This window comes from Pteronotus mesoamericanus, unplaced genomic scaffold (genome assembly GCF_021234165.1).
Source record: "Pteronotus mesoamericanus isolate MK-2021 breed Mesoamerican mustached bat unplaced genomic scaffold, CSHL_Meso_final contig_105, whole genome shotgun sequence".
Taxonomy (NCBI): domain Eukaryota; kingdom Metazoa; phylum Chordata; class Mammalia; order Chiroptera; family Mormoopidae; genus Pteronotus; species Pteronotus mesoamericanus.
The window spans coordinates 15,936,557-15,957,028 of NW_026555006.1; the positions used below are offsets into that span (position 1 = coordinate 15,936,557).

Sequence of the window (20,472 nt, forward strand, 5' to 3'; positions counted from 1 at the left end):
ATATAAATGCAATTATTTTTCTTAATTTCTTTTATGGAGTAGTCATTGGTAGTATACAGAAACACAACTGAATTTTGTGTTGATTTTTTATTCTGCAACTTTGCTGAATTCATTTATTAGTGTAGTGTGTACTCCTTAGGATTATCTACACTTAAGAACATGTCATCTGTGAATATAGTTTTTATTTCTTCCTTTCCAGCTTGATGCTTTTTATTTATTTTTCTTGCTTAGTGGCTGGGACTAAAATTTTTATTACAATTTTGAATAGAAATTGGGAAAGTAGGTATCTTCTTTTTGTTCCTCATCCTTTAGGGTAAGCCAGTTTTCCCCCGTAGAGTAAGTTAACTGTGGGTTCTCATAAATGCCCTGTATCAGGCTGAGGAAATTTCCTCTGTTCTTAGTTTGTTGAGTGTTTTTTATCACAAAACTGTGTTGGATTTTGACAGCTGATTTCCTGTATCAACTGAGATAATCATGTGGGGTTTTTCCTTCATTCTATTAATGTTGTTTTTCACATTGATTGATTTATGTATGTTGAATCACCCTTCCATCACTGAGATAAATCCCACTTTGTCATTGTGAATAATCCATTTATTATGCAGCTGGTTCAGTTTACTAGTATTTTGTTGAGGATTTTTTTCCAGCCATATTCATAAGCAATACTGCTCTGTAATGTTCTTGTTATGTCTTTATCTGGCTTTGGTATCAGGATATTGCTGGCCTCATCAGTTTGGAAGTGTTCTTTTCCATTTTTTTGAAAAAGAAATTTAAAGATTAATGTTGATTATTTAAATGATTGGTGGGAATCACCAGTGAAACCATTTGGTCCTGAGATTTTCTTTGTTGGGAGGTTTTTAATTACTATCTCAATCTCTTGTTATATGCTTGTTCAGATTTTATTTCTCCTTAAGTCAGTTTTCATAATATGTGTGCTTCTAGGAGTTTGTCCATTCCATTTAATTATCTATTTTATTGACATAACTTATTCATACTACTCTTTTATTTTTTCATTATTTGTTTATTATTTTTAATATATTTTATTAATTATTGATTATTACAATTGTGCCAATTTTTTCTTTGTTCCCCTCCTCCCAGCACCCCCCAACCCTCCAGCAACCACCCACTTAGTTCATGTCCATGGGTCATGCGTATAAGTTCTTTGGCTACTCCATTTCCTATTCTGCTAACATTCCCCTGTCTATTCTGTACCTACCAATTTGTACTTCTTAATACCTGCACCTTTTACCCCATTCTTCCCCTTCCCCCGCAGCTAATAACCTTCCAAATGATCTCCATATCTATTATTCTGTTTCAGTTCTGCTTGTTTGCTTTGTTTTTTAGATTCAGTTGTTGATAGTTGTGAATTCATTGCCATTTTAATGTTCATAGTTTTGATCTTCTTGTTTTTCTTAAATATGTCCCCTTAACATTTCATGTTATAATGGCTTGGTGATGATAAACTCCTTTAGCTTTACCTTGTCTGGGAAGCACCTTATCTGCCCTTCAATTCTAAATGATAGCTTTGCTGTAGTCAGGATGGAGGTGTAGATAAACACAGCTGGCCTCCTCGCACAAGCACAGCAAAAATTACAACTAGTCTACAAAACAAATACCTCCCAGACATCATCATAAAATTGGGCTGTATGTAAATCCAACAACCAAGGAATTAAAGAAGCCACATTCATCCAGACAGGCCACGCTACTTAAGACAGGGAGTCAAAACAGCTCTACCTAATAAACAGAAACAAACGCAGAGATTGCCAAAATGAGGAGACAAAAAAATATGGACCAAATGCAAGAAGAGAAAAAAACCTCTATAAAAAGAACTACACTAAATGGAGATAAGCAGTCTATCAGATACGGAGTTCAAAACACTAATTATCGGAACTGCTTAAGGAACTCATTGGATACTTCAACAGCATAAAAAAGACCCAGGCAGAAATGAAGGTTACACTCAGTGAAATAAAGAAAAATTTACAGGGAATCAATAGTGGAGTGGATGAAGCTGAGAATCAAATCAATGATTTGAAACATATGAAAGAAAAAAACATTCTTATACTCTTTCATAATTCATTTCATTTCTGCAAGGCCAGTAGTAATGTCCTCACTTCCATTTCTCATTTTAGTAATTTGTCTTCTATCCTATTTTTTCTTAGTCAACCTAACTAAAGTTTTGTAAATTCTGTTGATCTTTTCAAGGTACAACTTTTGATTTCAGTGATTCTTTATCTATTCTCATTTTGCTCATCTCCACTCTAATCTTTGTTATTCCCTTCTGTCTGCAGGCTTTTGTTTTAGTTTTATCTTCTTTTTCTAGTTCCTTATGGTGTAAAGTTGGGTTATTGATTTGAGATCCTTTATTTTTCAATATATCTACAGCTATAAATTTCCCTCTAAGCACTACTTTCATTTAAGCTTTATTATGCTGTATTTTCATTTCATTAATCTGAAACTATTTTCTAATTTTCCTTGTGTTTTCTCCTTTGACTCACTGGTTGAGCATTTTGTTTAATTTCTACATACTTCTATATTGTCCAGGTGTTCTTCTGTTATAGACTTTTAGTTTTATTACATTGTGGTCAGAAAAATTCTTTGGAAACTTTTAATATTTTAAATTTTATTAACTCTTGTTTTGTCACATAACATAATGGTATATTCCGTAGAGTTTTCCTTGTGAAATAGAGAAAGTATTGTGTATTCTGCTGTTTTAAGATGGAATGTTCTATAGATGTCTACTATATTGTGTTTATACTGTTATTAAAGTCCTTTGTTTTCTTGTTGATAACCTAATTGCTCTATTACTGAAAGTGGTATATTAAAGTCCCAGCTCATTGTAGAACTGTGCATTTCTCCCTTTAATTTTGTCAATATTTCCTTCATATACTTTGGGACTCTCTTATTGAGTGCATATATTTATAATTTCTATATCTTCTTTATGGATTAAACCTTTTTATCAGCAAATAACATTCTTTGTCTCTCATAACAAGTTTAGCTAAAGTCTATTTTGTCTAATACTGGTAAAGCCATCTCAACTTTCTTTGGTTATTATTTGCTTCCATTTACTTTTAATAGATTTGTGTCTTTGGATCTAAAGTGAGACTTTTGTTAGAAAGCAATAGTTGGACCATGTTTAGATATTTTTATTCATCCTGCCAATATCTGACTTTTAATTGGAGAGTTTAATCCATTTATTTAAAGTAAATACTGTTCAGGAGTACTTCTGCCATTTTTGTATTTGTCTTCTTTATGTCCTTCATCCTTGTTGTTCCTTATTTCTTCCATTACTGCCTTTTTGTGTGTTTAGTGATCTTTTTATCGTGACCCATTTTGATCCCATTCTCATTTTCTTTTCTGTAATTTAAAAATTATTTTCTTGATGTTTGCCTTGGGTGTTATAGTTTCTTAAAGTTTTAACATTCTATTTGGAATTAATACTACCTCACTTCAATAGCATAGAAAAACTGCTTCTATACAGCTGGATTACACCCACTTTATGTTGATGTTATCACAAATTACATCTTTATACATTGTGTGCCCATTATCATAGATTTATAATGATTGCTTTATGCATTTCTTTTAAATTGTATTGCAAAAAAAAATAAGAGTTACAGACAACAATTACAGTACTGCCCTTTGTATTTACATATGTGGTGGTCACTAGATTTAAAGACATACGCCAACATAAAAAACACTGGTAAAAGGTGTTCTTTATTTCGGCATATGTCTTTAAATCTAGTGTTTCTTTCATTTCTACCTGAAGGACTCCTCCTAACATTTCTTATAAGGCAGTTCTATTATGCTGAATCCTTTTTCTTTTCTTTATTTGAGAATGTCTCAGTTTCTCCCTCATGAGAATATATCTATTATTCAAGTTAATGATTTTTTATCAGGATTATTTGAAAAATACAGAATTACTGGTTGACAGGTTTTTGTTGTTTTTGTTGTTCTTTCAGTGCTTTAAGTGGGTCATCCCGCTGACTTCTGGCCTCAACATTTCCTGCTGGGAAATTGGCTGGAATTTTACTGAGGATCCCTTGTACAAAATGAGTCACTTTTCTCTCGCTGCTTTCAAGACTCCCTGTCTTTCTACAGTTGGATGGTGTGTCTCAAAATGTGTGACTCTCATTGTATTTATCATTCATGGAGTTTGCTGAGCTTCTTGGAAATACAGATTCATGTGTTTTATCAAATCTGGGAAGTTTTGACCTTTATTTCTTCAAATACTCTTTTTGCCCCTTTATCTCTCTTCCCTTCTTTCTGAAATTCCCATTATATGTGTGTTGGTATACGTGGTGCAGTCCCACAGGTCCTTCAGGCTTTATTCATTTTTCTTCTTTTTTTCCTTTCTGCTCTTCAGACTGGACTGTTTCAATGGACCTATCTTTAAGAATTGCTGATTCTTCTGCCTGCTCAAATCTGTCACTGACGACTCTAGGGAGTTTTTTCATTGTACTTTTAATCTCCAAAATTTCTGTGGTTCTTTTTTATAATTTCTATCTTTTTATTGATATTCTTTATCTGTCTGTATGTCGTTCTACTGGTTTACTTTAACTTTTTGTCCATAGCTTCCTTTAGTTTTATGAACATGATTGATCTAAAGTCTTTGTCTAGTAGGCCTAATGTCTGTACTTCTTCATGGAGAGTTTCTTTAAATTGCTTCCTTCAATGGGCCATACTTTCTTGTTTCTTTGTATTATAATGAGTAATATGATATGCTAATACAATATGATATGAGTGATAATGTATAACTCTGAAAATCAGATTCTTCCTGCTCCTTAAGATTTGTTTCTCATTTTCTGTGAGTAGTAGTTGTTTGTTTGTTTAGTGATGTTTTTAAAACTATTTTTATAAAGTCTATATTCTTTGTCATTTATCATTTCAGAAGTGTTTGTTCTTAGCTTTTGGTCAGCTTGTGTTCTGACAGAGATTTCCTTGAACACCTGGATTCCTCCTCCCTCAAATAAAAAAAAAAAGGAGAGAGAAAAAAGCAAAAAGGAACAAAGAAACAAATAAAAGGAAAAAAAGGCCTCTGCCAGTTTTACAGAATGGCTCTGTACTGGGCTATTCCTTCAATGCTCAGACAGGCTGTTTACAACTATGACTGAGCCTTCACTTCCTGCTTGTACTGAGCCTAGCGATCAGTGAGAGGTAAAAGTGTGGGATATTTTTAGGTCTTTTGTGAGTGTGCATCCTGCTCTAGGCATGCACTTGACTTTCTAAATTCCCTCGTATATGCAAGCCTTTTTCAATACCTTAATTTCCCAAAGACATTCTCTCCCAGCTTTTTCTCCCAGGCTTTCATGTATCTCTTGTTTGACTGAGTTGTATTTTTTTGCCTCAGATAAAGATGAGTTTTTCTTTTTCCTTACAGCATTTTTGGAGAACATAATATACACAACTGCTTTGCCCCTTGAGAGTTATGAGTTAGGCAGAAACAAATGAACAAACAACAACAACAACAGCAACAAAAAAGCAGTCAAGTGCTTGTATCCTTCAGGTAGCTCCCAGGCAGGGCAAAACACACAAACTGAATTCCTTGAGAATAAGGTCTGTTCTGTTACCTCTGGAACCAGGAGCCAGGGCTCATACAGGGAAGGCAGGTGCTGTCTTTAAGACCACTACCACACCAAGGAGGACAAGAGGTCAAGAGCAAGGAAAGATGCCACAAAACTTTCCTGGTAATAAGTTGTTCTTGTTTTAGCACTTGCTTAGAAGTTTGTCTTTTAAAAGAATAGTTTTGCTGAGTGATCAAGACCATTAAGATTATAACCTTTCTTCTAATTACCCCTTTGTCCACACTTCACAGATTTTTTTGTTATACAGTATTCTTAGGGTTGTTAATTTATAAACATTGAAAGATAGTTAGTAGTTAAGAAAGCAGGCTCTAAAGCTAGACTGTAGCGGTATCATTGTCTGCAATACTAGCAGAGTGACCTTGGGCAAGTTAGCTGACTTCTCTTTGCCTCTTTCTTCCTCTATAAAATGGGAGGTAATAATAGTACTTACCACTTAAGGTTGCTTTGAGAATTAAACTGGTTAAAGGCCTTGAATAGTGTGAAAGGCCTAGAATAGTGTCTGGCACATTTTAAATGATATTAGTTGTAGTTGCTATTCCTTGTAACAGAAACCATTAGTTTCTGTAAAGTTTCATAAACATTTGAAAATACTTTCAGTTCTATGATATAGTCTATGTAAAAATCAACATTGATACTTATGTTATTCAAATCTTCCATATCTATATTTATTACCTGTTAACTTATTTGTCAAATTCTGAAAGTTGTATATTACAGTACCCAGTTACTGTTGTGATTTGGTCAAATTATTTCTATTTTTGTCTTATATATTTTAACATTTACTTGTTAATTGACAGACTTAAAGAATGTATATTAAAACAGGATAGATTATCGAGCAGACTAAAACATAAATTACCTTTGTCTTCCTTTTTAATTGTGTCACATTGAACATCTTTGTTCTTTGGTGCTCCATTAATAGTCTGCATCATTCTTTCAACATATAAGTCATTGCCTAATCTGTTTCTACACAGGTCCTCATAATCCTTGTTTCTCTGGCTATAAAAAATGAAGTATATATAACTCATTAATAAAAATGAATTATTACCACACATATCATCTCCTTATAGCATGTATTTTCTTACAATTACCTTCCTAATGTGGATTGCACCAAAAGTGAGAGATCATAAAACTCCTTAGGAAGAGATTGCATTACACTACCAACAAAGGAATTTTTTATGCTATACCTCTCAATCCCACTACTACGTTCAGTGCCCACCAATGATGTGCTAGCACTATCTCCACAGAAATTTTCTGAACTTTGATATAAATACTTAAAGCTATAAATTTCCCTCAAAGTACTACTTACTTTTGTATCATCCTACAAGTATTATTTTCATAATTGTTTAGTTATGAGTATTTCTTAAATTTCTGTTATGACCTTGTCCTTTGATTCATGAAGAATTCAGAAAATGTTCTTGTTAACTTCCAAATGTGCATGTGAATGTGTCTGTGTTTTAGTTAAGGTTTATGTTCTTGATTTTTATCTTCATTCCACTGTGGTTAGAGGATTTATTTTGTATGATATCACTCCTTTACATTTTTTTAAAGTGTTTCATGGTCTTGTACATGGATGATTTTTATAAATGATCTGTGTTTGCCTGAAAAGGATGTGTATTCTCCATTTGTGGAATGTAAAGTTCTATGTAAAACCATTAAATTACATTTTTGTTTCAAATTCTCTACATGTATAGTTATTTTTATCTGGTTGATCTATCAATAAGTAAGAGAAGTGTGTTTAATTATCTTTAATGGGATACTTATCAAGTTTTCAATTTTTGCTTCATATACTTAGAGAGTATTTTATTAGAAAAATTCAAGTTTAGAATTTTTTTTAATATTATCTTTTTATTGTTCAAATACATTTGTCTCCATTTTCCCACCTCTGCTTTCCCTTGCCCCTTTCCCCCACCCTCAGTCAACTTTAGAATTATTATACCTTCCTATCATTATGAAGTGACTTTCTTTATCCCTAATAATGCTATCAGTTAAATTATTTTTCTATAAATTATATGTTCTTCTTTTTTCTTGTTTTAAAAATCTTTTAATATTTTATATTCAATACAGTATCAGTACAGTGCACTGAGTTCTTTTTTTGTAGATTTCTTTTTCTTAAAGATTTTATTTATTTATCTTTAGAGAGAGGGGAAGGGAGGGAGAGAGAGAGGGAAAGAAACATTGATTTGTGAGAGATACATCGATTGGTTGCCTCTTGCTTGTCCCTAGCTGGAGACCTAGCCTGCAACTCAAACATGTGTCCTGACTGGGAATTGAACTAGTGAACTTTTGGTTCACAGGCCGACACTCAGTCCACTGAGACATACCAGCCAGGGCAGATTTCTTTCAATTTTTCCTTTTTCTGTAGAATGGTGTCTTTAAATAGTTTGGAACAGTCCTTATCCACTCTGTTTGTATAGTACCTCTCCTCCATTCTTTTTTTTCCTGCTCCTTTGGAACTCATTAGATGTACAGTAGACCTTTATTCTATTGTAAATATCTTTTTAGGTTTTTCATACTTTATATTCTATTCTTACATCCAAACTTTATTTTGTATAATTTATCTAGATCTATGTTTGTATGGTATTCTGATCCAATTTATTGAATCTATATTTAATTATGTCTTACTTAAATTTAATATTTACCATTAATTTCGAGAACTAAGTCAGTGTTTACTTTTTAATTTCAACAATTATATACACATATTTTAAATTTTTTAGATTTTTTCCAAATATGTCATTATTTTGATAGTTTCTTAATGTTAATGGTGTTTTAACTCTCTCATTTAAATACTTCACATATATTTTATATTTTATATTTGGTAATATCATTATCCATAGTCGTCAGGGTCTAGATCTAAGGTTTCATATTTCTTTTAATTCTCATTCGTAATGGCTTTTTATAAAAATTAGTAATCTTTATGGGTTTAGGGTACTTCTACCAAACTCAGTCAAGGGAATCTTAAGAGCCTAATTGGGTATGTTTTCCTTCTGAGTAGATTTGTGCTTTTTTATCATAGTAGCTAAGAGGCCCTACTGACCTAAGATCCTTTTAAGAGTCTGGGTCTAATAAAAGAATCTCTTTTAGCTTTCTCAAATTGTTAGGAACCCATGACTTACTGGTGGACTCTAGATCCATGAGCTAATATAACATTTGCTTTTGAGATCTTTCTTTCTCTGATTTCAGATCACTTACCTATCCCTTTGTAATTTTTCCCTTTATTTTTTGGTTCTAGTAGCTGTCTCTTAAAAAGTATGTCATTTAAAAAGTATATTATTCAGGATCTAATTGTACTTATATTTTATAGTATAAACAATTCTATAATATTTTATATTTGGGTAAGAATAACGCCCAAAGTATTATTTTAGTGGATTTCTTGGTACTACACATCATATTCAAATTATTTGAAGGTAAATAATCTTAATAACTGCATTAATAATTTATTTATAGTAACTATATCAATTCAAACAAAGCACATTTCAGAGCAAGGAAAATTATCAGAGATAAAGAGTGTCCTCACATAGTGATAAAGAGGTCAGTTCTTCAAAGACAACAATCCTTAATGTGTATGCACCTAGTAACAGTGGTTCAAACTACATGAGGCAAAGACTAGTAATCTATTTATATTCATTAATAAAGAGAAATGGAAGATCTAGTCTAATATAGTAAAGTCAATTATTTTCCCATAACATATATTTCCTTGTTAAGTTCTGAATATAAAATTGTCAGTCCTTTCTTTTTAATTTGAAAATAATTTGTATGTGCATAAAAATCATTAAAACCTATATTGAGACTTGGAAGTTTCCTTTATTTCTTTTATGATTTAACTTAGTAGTTCTCCTACTTGTAAAAGAATATGGTAAAGCTATAGGTTCTTCCTCTAGAAAAAAAGTACATGCAACATAAACACTTTAAATATAATGTCACAGGGCACATATGTAACTTATGTGTAATTTTGCCAGGCACATACACCAGGGTATTTTTCCAGTAATCCCCAAGGAGAGAGTAAAAGAATAAGAAACTCTGTCTTGGCATTTAAATTACAGAAGCAATGCAGACAGTTGATCCATACATACATTACTTTCCCAGCTTCTTCAGATTCTAGAGAAATCATGACTGTTGGTAGGTTAAAAAGTCTCAGTGTTTCTGTCTCTGTGAGTATTATTTCTATGGTCTTCTCCATGTCTTCTTTTGTTATAGTTTTCCCAGGTGTTTTCCTCATAACTCGTAAATCTAAAATACACAACAAAAATAATTTACTAATTGCTATTTTAAATTTTCATTTCAGAAGTTATCAAGATGGATCATACACTACAGATGGCTTTATATGGTCAAGGAACTGGCCATGTTGTTAGATGTAGCCTATTCAATCCCTCTGAAGCCAAACTGGATCTTAGAGCCCATAAGCAGTCTCTGTTCCTAATACAAGCCTACTCCAGTCCCATACTTGTAGTCTTAACTCCAAGGGCATCCCATTACATCCATCCCATAATAGTAAAAGGGAGAATGGGATGACTGACTGTAGATAATACTCAAGAATATGGGCAAGTGTATTCTGTGGACATAGTATGTAACCCGTCTTTGAGTTTAAGCTAATTTCTAGCCTATATCAATAACCTTTTGCTATTTGGCCTTCCTATCATTTGTCTTTTGATTTAGATTATAGCTCACCTCTAATTATCTTTACCAGGAACCAAAGACTTTCCAGTGGAAGTTCTAGTTAAGTATAAGATTAAAATAGGCTCCATATCAATACAAATAATACATTTAGGCTAGTCAGAGGTCTGGGGTCCTTAAAAACTTTCATTCAGGGCTGGAGGAGTTTGGAGTTGGTTGTGTGGGTAATAAAAAGCCATGACAATGTATAGAGGTCAGAAAGAGTTCAATGTGTTCTGTTAAAAACAAAGTATGAAGCAGCAATCCATGGGTCTTTGGGAAGGGTAAAGCTTGAATAGCTTTAGAAAAACAAAACTTAAGGGTATATACTTTCCACACATTAAGGCTCAGTCTCCTCTTAAGAAGGCCCAGAGCCTGAGAAAAACGCCTTCCTTAAAACCTAAAAAATAAAAGTTACTAATTCCACTAATCCCAGGAAAGTAATAGTCTAGTCAATCTTCCACTTAATTGGCAGAGGAACTACCATTCATAGACATAGGCCAAGATTGGCAAAAAAAATTTTTGCCTGGATCTATCAACCAATGTCAATATATTGTTTAAATTGGGTATATATTGAGAAATTTCTGAAAACTCCCCCATATACCTATAGAACCTATTTCATGATTCAGATCCCCTAACTCTAAAATGGGCTTACAATTAGATCTTGACTACATATTCCTCTCTCTCTAGAAAAGCATCACAAATGTGTCAATTTGCCTCGTGTGCTCCTACTTACTATCAATGATGGAGAGAACACATCTTCTCTACTCCTGATAGTTCTTCCAGAAAGAGGGAGCTCTAGTATGACAATCTTGGCTCCTCTCCACACTTTTACTCATGGTGTCCCTTAAGAGGGTTGAGGTGGGCCTGAGGTGGTCTAGATACTTTAATGAATGGGTGGGTATGTCTGCTAAATTTGGGAGTTCCACAGCAGGCCTTTACCTGTAATATCATATTTTGGCTCCAATTTATCATAACTACCCTTACCATATTTTTCAATTCATTCAGAACTGTGTGGAGAGAAGAGATGCCATATTTGGCTACCTTTGGAGATGCTAATAGAAGCAATCTGTGAAAACCTTCCTTCATTCCTACTTAGGCCAGAATTGGTGAGATACAATTATTTAATACAATATAATTGAGTCATAAAGGAATTTTATTCTTATCCCTCCTCACAAATAGATTATTTGTAAATAAAGATACTTTCTTTATGAGTTTCTGCAAAAGATATGTAACTTATTCATTTATTCACTGAAACAATCCAGAGAAAATCTGCATGTACGATGATGTTTTGTCCATACCTTGCACTAAAATTATAAGCTTTCCCAATCATAAGTTTCCTTTTGATTAAACAGCAAAATGGTTCTCAAACTCTAGCATGCATTAGAATCATCTGGAAGGCATATTAAAGGTTGCTGGGACTCTCTGCTAGACATTTTTTAAACAACAAACTTTTTATTTTAGAATGGTTTTACATATACAGAAAATTTTCAAATATATTTCAGAGTTCTTGCCTCTGTACCCAGTTTTTCCTATTGTTAACATTTATTAAAACTAATAAACCAATATTGATACCTCATTATTATAAAAATTCATATTTTCTCCCCATGTTCTTAGTTTTTAACTAATGTCCTTTTGCTTTTCCAGGATTTTATCTTAGATGCTTTACATTTGATCATCATATCTCCTTAGGCTTCTCTAGACTGTGACAGTTTCTTAGACTTGTTTTTGACAGCCTTGAGTTTGGAGGAGTACTGGTCATGTATTCTGTAGAATGTCTTTCAATTTGTGTTTGCCTGGTGGCAGAGAGGGGTTGTGGATTACTAGGAAGACTACAGAGGTAAAGTGTCATTTCATCATATCACATCAAGGATATATGGCATCAGCATGACTTACCACTGATGATGTTACCCTTAAGCTGAGGTAGTATTTGTAAGGTTTCTCTGCTGTCAAGTTACTCTTCTCTCCTCTACATCCGGTACTCTTTAGAAGCAATCAATATGCAAAGCCCACACTTAAACAGGATGGAGAGTTAAGCTCCACCTTCTTGAGGGAGGAATATCTATAAATTATTTGGAATTGTTTTGTACAGGAGATTTGTCTATTTTCCCCCATCAATTTACCTGTTCAATCATTTATTTATATCAGTATGGACTCATGGGTATTTACTTTATATTTTGGGGTATAATCCAAAATTACGCTATTTATTTTGTTTTTGAAATTTTCCACCTTTGACCATGGAAACTCTTTCTGTTGGCTGCTTTGTCTCTTTTACATACCCCCAGCATTTTTGTTTATTATAGTTTTTTCTTGTTTACTTTCTGATCATCTTAAGTATTCCCTGCTTTGGCCCTAGAATCCATCATTTTTCTACAGATCCCTGGTTCCTTTTATTGGAGAATGTATTAGAAACCAAAATCTGATTACTGGGTAACTATTGCTACTGGGATAGCATTGTTTCTAGGCCTTTGGACATTGTTCCTAGCACAGAGTTAGGAAATATTTGTTTCTATGCTGACCCATGTATAGACCTATATCTATATACATGTATCAAGCTGTATCTATATTGAGCTAAACATGAGTTCATATTAATGTTTCTGATTCTCATCCAGTACCATATGTATAATTCTACACTTCTTCCCTTGTTTGTTGGTTATCTCTCTCCAACAACAGTGTGAAATCTGTTTCTCACCATCTGACTTCCATTTATTTATGTGTTCAAACCTAGTATACAGGTGTAATGGTTCAGAATTGTTTACCTATCCCCCTATGAAAAATGACTTTATCAACTAGAGTATACTGTTTTAGATTCAATTCCACATTTTAAATCTTACACTTTCTACATAATTTCAATACTGTTTAGTCTGTACCTGCCCCCCCCGCCCCCCGCCCGCCCCCCCCCCCCGTCAACCACCACCACTCTTTCAGAAAGGTGATGTCATACATTTGTAAAAGAAGGCCCATTCAAGTGTCTTTCAGCCTCTTAATTGTACTGTTTTTTTTTAAAGTATGTTAATGTTTACTTTTTGTGTTGTTTCTAGGATTTACAAATGCATAGCTTCATGTATCCACCACTATAGTTTCATACAGAATAATTTCACCCTCCTAAAAAATTTAGTTTCTCCTCTTCAACCCTCTCTATGTCCCTAGCAACCACTGATCTACAATATTTTGTTTCTTCACTTTTGCATTTTCCAGAATATGATAAACACACTAGCTTTTTCAGACTGGCTTATTTGACTTAGAATAAGTATTTAAGTTTCTTCCATGCTGTTTTGCAGATTTATATCTCATTTATTTTAATTGCTGAATAATATTCTATTGTATAGATGTACCCTTGTTCATTTATCCATTCACCTATTGAAGGCCATCTTCAATTGATTCCAATTTCTTTTTATTATGATTAAGTGGCTAGAAACAGTTGAGTACAGGTTTTCGTGTGGATATTTTTTCAAATCAGTTGAATGCTTAGGAGTGGAGCCACCAGGTTATATGGTAATGCTATGTTTAGTTTTATAAGAAAACACCAAATTGTCTTTCAAATTGTCGTGCTATTTACATTCCTGTCAGTAATGACCAAGAGTTCCTATCACTTCATATCCTTGCTAGCAATTGGTATTGCCAGTTTTTTTTATTTTAGTCATTTCAATGGGTGTGTAATGACATTTTATTGTTTAGTTTGCATTTTCCTAACTACAAATGAAGCTGAATATCTTTACATATGCTTATTTTCCATATGTTTATATTTTTGGTGAAGTCTTTGTTCTACTCTCTTGCTCTTTTTCATTGGGTTTTCTTTTTTATTGTTGAGTTCTAAGAGTTCTTCATATATTCTGGATACAAGTTCTTTGTCATAAATGAAATTTTCAAAGATTTTTTTGCTAGTGTGTGGCTTGCCTTTTCATTCACTTAATATCATCTTTCTAAGATTTCTTTTTTTGCATTTATGTTTCATGAGAGTGATTGGCCTATAATTTTCTTAGAATGTCTTTACCTGGTTTTGGTGTTAAGCTAATGCTACCTCATAAAATGAGTTGGTGAATGTTTCCTCTTTATCTACTTTCTGGACTAGACTATATCAGCTCTTTTCAACCAGTGTGCTGCTGTAGCACACTTGTGTGCTGCAAGAATTTTTAAAACATGCAATACCTGACTACTTAGTCAGGGGCATTGACCTCTTTCTGTTAAATTGTCAAATAAAAAATTTACAAGAGCTAATATAACAACAGCTATCTGATATGAATCAATCAAAATTATACCGATATTTTTTGTCAGATCAGCAAAAATACATATTTGTGTGAGTGCTGCAGAATTTTAGTAATTAGTTTATATGTGCCATGAGATGAAAAAGGTTGGAAATTGCTGAACTATGTAAGAGTGTTTCTTCCTTAGCCCTGATCAGTGTGGCTCAGTTCTTGGGTGTCATTCCATGACACCAAAAGTCACCAGTTCAATTCCAGTCAGGGCGCATGCCTGGGTTGCTGGTTATGGGGGTACTACAAGAGACAACCTATTGATGTTTCTCTCATCAATATTTCTCTCTCTCTCTTTCCGCTTCCCTTCCCCCTCTCTAAAAACCAATAAATAAAATATTTAAAAAAATAAAAAATGTTTCTTCCTTAAATGTTTGGTAGAGTTGACCGTTGAAATAATCCGAACATGATATTTTAGGGGGAAGGGTATAAAGAGATATAAAGCTATAAAGATTATGTATTTCTTCTCAAGTGAGTTTGGATAGTTTGGGTCTTTTAAAAAAATGGTCCATTTTACCTAAGTTCAAAATTTATGGGTACAGAATTGTTCGTACTATTTTCTTGTTTTCCTTTTTGGTCCATGGGATCAGTAGTGATGACACCTCTTTCTTTCTCGTATTGCCAATTTGTATGCTTTCTTTGTTAGTGTAGAGAAAAGTTTATCAATTTCATTGATATTTTCAGTGACCAAGGTTTTGGTTCATTGATTTTTCCCTACTGTTTTTCTGTTCCTAATTTCACTGATTTCTGTTCTAAGACTATTTCTTTTCTTCTGCTTGCTTCATGTTTAATGTACTCTTCATTCTCTTGTTTCCTAAGAACCTAAGTTACTAATTTTATATCTCCTTTCTAATATATGCATTTAGTACATAAATTTCTCTCTAAGCACTGATTTCCCTTTATCCCTCAAATTTTGATGAGTTGCATTTTCATTTTCATTTAGTTCAAAATTTTTTTTTAATTTCACATGCGATATATTTTACCCATGGGTTATTTAGAATTGCACTGTTTAATATTAAAATGTTTGGGAATTTTCCAGTTGCCTATTGCTGATTTCTGATTTATTTCTGTTGTGGCCTGAGCACATACTTTGTATTCTATTCTTTTAGATTTGTTGAGGGTGTCTTATGGTCCAGAATGTGGTCTATCTTGGTGAATCTTTGGTGTGAGCTTGAGAAGAATATGTATACTGATGTTGTTGAATGGAACATTCTATAAATGTCAACAAGATTAAGTTGGTTGATAGTGCTATCCAGGTTAGCCTTACTGATTTTCTGCCTGCTTGATCTATCAGTTATTGACAGAGGATGTTGAAGTTTCCAGCCATAATAGTAGATGTGTCTTTCTCTTTTCAGTTTTATCAGTTTTTCCCATACTCCTATGCTTTGTACATAGGCGTGTGTTTTGGATTATATCTTTTTTTGTGAAATCGACCCCTTTATCATTACATAATTTCTAGCACATTTGTGTTTGTTTTCTGTTTATTTCCTTTGTTCTTTGTTTCTTTCTCTTTTTCTGACCTCAGGTTTAAGCATTTTCAATAAGTTCACTTTATCTCCTCTCTTGGCATAACACTTATTTCTTTAAAAAAATTAGTGGTTCATTTTGAGACTTACAATATACATTTAGAAGTAACCTGGTCTTCCTTCAAATAGCACTGTCATTCTTCACATGCAGCACAGGCACATTCCCAATTTCTTTCTCCCATCCCCTGGGCCATACTCTCATCCATGTAAATTACCCATATGTTACATACATCTAATACACTGTTTCTATTATATCTTTGAACAAATAGCTATCTTGTAGAGTAAACTAAGAATAAGATCAACAAAAAAAAAGATTTTATTTAACCTTCATTTATTCCTCCTCTAATGCACATCCTTTCCTTAGGTAGGTCCAAGTTTCTGACCTTCATAATTTTCCTTCTGCCTGAAGTTCTTTTAACAGTTCTTTCAGAGCAGTGAATTCCCTCAGAACTTGTCAAACAAATTATTTCTCCTTCACTTTTGAAGTATAACTTTGTTGAAATAGTATTATAGGATGCCAGTTTTTTCTTGCAACATTTTGAAGATTTCATTCTATTCTTGAAGTTCATTCTGTCCATGTTTCTCTGTAAGTAAGGTGTTTTTGCCCTCAGGCTTTCTTCAAGATTTTCTCTTTGTCCTTGATTATCTGCAGTTTGAATATAATATTCCTAATTTTGTTTTGTTTGGATATTTACCTTGCTTGGTGTTTCCTAAACTTTTTAATTCTGTGCTTTGATGCCTGTCATTAAATCTGGAATATTCTCAATCATTGTTACTACAAATACTTCTTCTAGTTCATTTTCTTCTAATACTCAAATTATGCATATTACATCTTTTGATATTGTCCCGCAGTGTTTGGATGTCTCTGCTGGGTTTTTTTCCTCCTTTCTTTTTTCTCTTTGCATTTCAGTTTGGGAAGTTTCTATTAACCTGTCTTGAAATTTACTGATTATTTCCTCAGTGCTGTCAAGTCTATTGATAAGCCTATCAAAGATATTCTTCATTTCTGTTACTGTGTTCTTTATCTTTAGCATTTCCTTTTGATTCTTTTGGATTAATTTTCATTTCTGCTGGCATTACACAGCTTGCACACTGTATATTTTTTTCATTAGAGTTATTAACATATTAATCAAAATTATTTAAAATTCTCTGATAATTTCAAAATTTGTGGCATAGCTGAGTCTGGTTTGGATGCTTACTTGATCCCTTCAAAATATATTATTTCATGTCTTTCACATACTTTAAGAGTTGTTAAAAGTCAGACATGTGGACTGAGGTAACAGGTATTGAGAATAATAGGACTTTACCATAACAATCTATCAAGCTAGGAGTCTGGCTGTATTAATGTTTGTTTTAGTTACAAGTGTCAGAGGCTTCAAATTCCACTGAAGTCCTTACTTTTATATTTTTTTGTGGGGGGAGGTGGCTGGTAGCTTTATACTTATCAGCTTTTCTTTGTACTGCTCCTCACAAAAACTGTGTCTTGCAGGTCTTCCAGCTGTAATCCAGTATTTTTATTCTTAAGGTTTGTTGGCATGGTGGTAAGGTGTGGGGGAAGGGAAGTATTCTATAATTAGATAAGTGCATAAATATTTCTGTCCCTACTCCAAGGGTATAGCTTTCTTACCCTGTCACCTATTCCTCTACCTGGTTTCAGCATTCCAAATATAATCCCTTAAAGCTCTGCTCTCTGTTCTTTTTTTTTTTTCTTGCCCACCCTAAGGTGAGAAAGGAAGACTGATGGTAGGGTAGAATTCCCTTCCCCCAAATGAGATACAGTATCAAAATCATTATCTGGCTTTTTTTTTAAATCCTGGAGACTAGGTTTTTGTGAAGAAGAAGAAGAATCCGGGAGAGTTTGAAAATGACTACCCCCTATTCAAAGCCCCTAACATATTTTTTTTAGATCCTCACTTGAGAGAATTTAGTGGATTCCTGGCATGAAAGCCTGTATAAATGCCCATTACTGTGGTCCCCAGGAATTTTTTACTCTCATTTTAGTAAGCATTTAGCTTTACAGCAATTTATGAAAATAATCATTCCGGTGTTCTCCAGCTTATGGTAAGCAAATCTTGAGAACCGTATTTCTCTGGACTGCCTGACTCTCTAGATTTTGGAGTGGCAGTTTGCCATGTTGCCTCGGTTTTCTGTTGGTTCCAAGAAAAGTTATTAATTCTCAGTTTGCCGGTTTGTTGTTGTTGTTGTTGTTGTTGTTACAAGACAAATGTAATGACTTCTAAGCTCTCTACATGTTGGAGCGAAACTGGGAGAGCACCCCTATGTCTGGGCTGGGGGTTTCCCAGAATTTGTATTTGTAACAAATCCCCAAGTGATGCTGACACTACTAATCTGGAAACCAAACTTTGAGAACCACTGCTGCAATGGTTTTCTCCATGCTTGTCACACATTTCTTATCACATGGAAAGCTTTTTAAAAATCCTGATGCTCAGCCATCATTTCACAATAATTAAATCAGAATTCTGGATGTGTGACATAGGCATTGGTATTTTTAATGCTAATTTAGAAAAGTGTTATGCATTAGAATCACATGAGACAATTTTAAATATATTTGAGGTAATTTTTAAATAGTCATTATTGAAAATAAAATTATATAAACAATTAAGTATATTAAAAACAAAGATAATAATTACTCAGGACTCATCACTTCTTACATTACTTTTATCTAAGTTCTTGAAGTTATTTGTATTTATTGTATCTGTATGGTGAAAATACTAAATAATAATGTGATACTAAGCATTTCTTCCCACCTGCACATTCAGAAATTTCATGTTAGTAGCTTGAAATTTGTTGTGGTGAAAATATTTATACCATGGAAATTGACAAATATATGATTACTTCCTCATTCTTTTACCTTCACTTTCATAATCCTTTGCATTACCTATGGAGTTTTTTTTTTTTCCTTTGGATTTTAGAAGGTACAGCATTCTTTATTAAGCAATGATACTAGTTGGCCTGTTGGGAAGACCGGCTTCATAGTGGACTCTGTTGGCAATATGGGCTAGTATGTCTATTGTGGAGCTGTTCACCAGTCATAGAAGAGCCAAATAGGAGGCCTGTTGGGGTGAAGGTCATGGAATTGTTTTGTTTGTGGAGGAGTATTGCTTCTTTGGAATATGCACAGGTACAAAATTTACAGAATCAAAACAAAATGGAGAATCCCTTTGCTGGGAGAAGTTAGCACTGTCCATGATGATGCCTGGGAGAGGATGACTGGAAGCTTCATGGCTGGGACTCTCTGGACTCTGGTCTGTGATTCCTGAGGCTGGCAGTGTAAGAGAGCCACCTTGGAAATTTTAGAATTATAGGGATAGTTACTACCCTGGTAATTTTCATGTGGCTACTGCACAAACCAGCATTTGCCACTCATTACCATAGTTCTTCTATCTCAAGTATCCGAAAAATAATGAGCATATTTGCTAAAGAAATAATGGTCTGTTACTGAAATAAATAACTGTATTTTCATTACCTGTAAAGCTAGTCAATCCTTCCCGTTTATAGGATGCTTCTTCTAGGTCTTCTGCTATTGATTCAGTAGTTGATACACTTGACTTAGAAACTGTACTGCTTCCTAAAACTGACCTTTAACAATAACATTATTCACTTATTTAGATGTCCTTAGGGATAATTAAATACATAAATGAAAACATCAGTTGAGAAATCAATTATACTATAATCATAAGCAAAATTGATAGAAATTAATTAGTACTTCAAACATGAAGTTCACTTTTAATATTCTTTAAATAAAAAGTCATTTAAAAGAATTTTAAATAATAAGACATGTCAAAACTATGCCTAAAGTCCTTCAATAGATTCCCAATATATTTAGGGTAAAAACCCAAAATACAGCCTCCCTACCTAGACTCTCCATTTTCAGTATCACTCTTTCCTTCCCTTTTTCATCTTTTTTTCCCCCCTAATTCCTCAATCTTCAGGACCTGAGCCTAGAACACACTTCCTTTCATTTTTCACCAATTTTCTGCTCATTATTCAAATCCCATCTTAAATGTGACTAACTCAATTTGATAAATGTCCTCTTAAGATTTATTTTTTAAAAAAATCTATGTACTCAGTGGGAAATCAATACATTAAAGAATCCCATAATAATTACCTTAAATATATGAACTTAAAATTACCCAAGATATGTTTTTTCCTCTTTTCTATTTATAGTCCCAACTTCCCTCCAAAAGGGTGGGTCAAGTTTACTGAAATATCCTTTGTTTTGTTGAGCACTCCTCGGATACTCTAGAGCAGCATTTCCTCTCCTAAATCTCATGCATAGCTAACATCTGGAACTTTTAATTTGTCAGAGTGAAAAATACACACTCATAATCTTTACATTGTTTTAGGATGTATTCTTTAATTATTGCAAAGACTGAACTTCTCCACTATAACCATTCATAAAATTTCAAGTATATTAGAATCTACATAATAAATGCATAACATTTCATT

At 33.3% G+C, this 20,472-nt stretch overlaps 1 protein-coding gene across 1 annotated transcript in view; it reads right to left on the bottom strand.

Annotated features, from left to right (window-relative positions):
• Positions 1-20,472, bottom strand: part of DNAI4 (dynein axonemal intermediate chain 4) — an 89,060-nt gene that overhangs the window by 41,894 nt on the left and 26,694 nt on the right. The window contains 3 exon segments of the mRNA XM_054572654.1: positions 6,430-6,569; positions 9,644-9,800; positions 19,490-19,602. Of these exon segments, the coding sequence (XP_054428629.1) occupies positions 6,430-6,569; positions 9,644-9,800; positions 19,490-19,602 (410 nt within the window).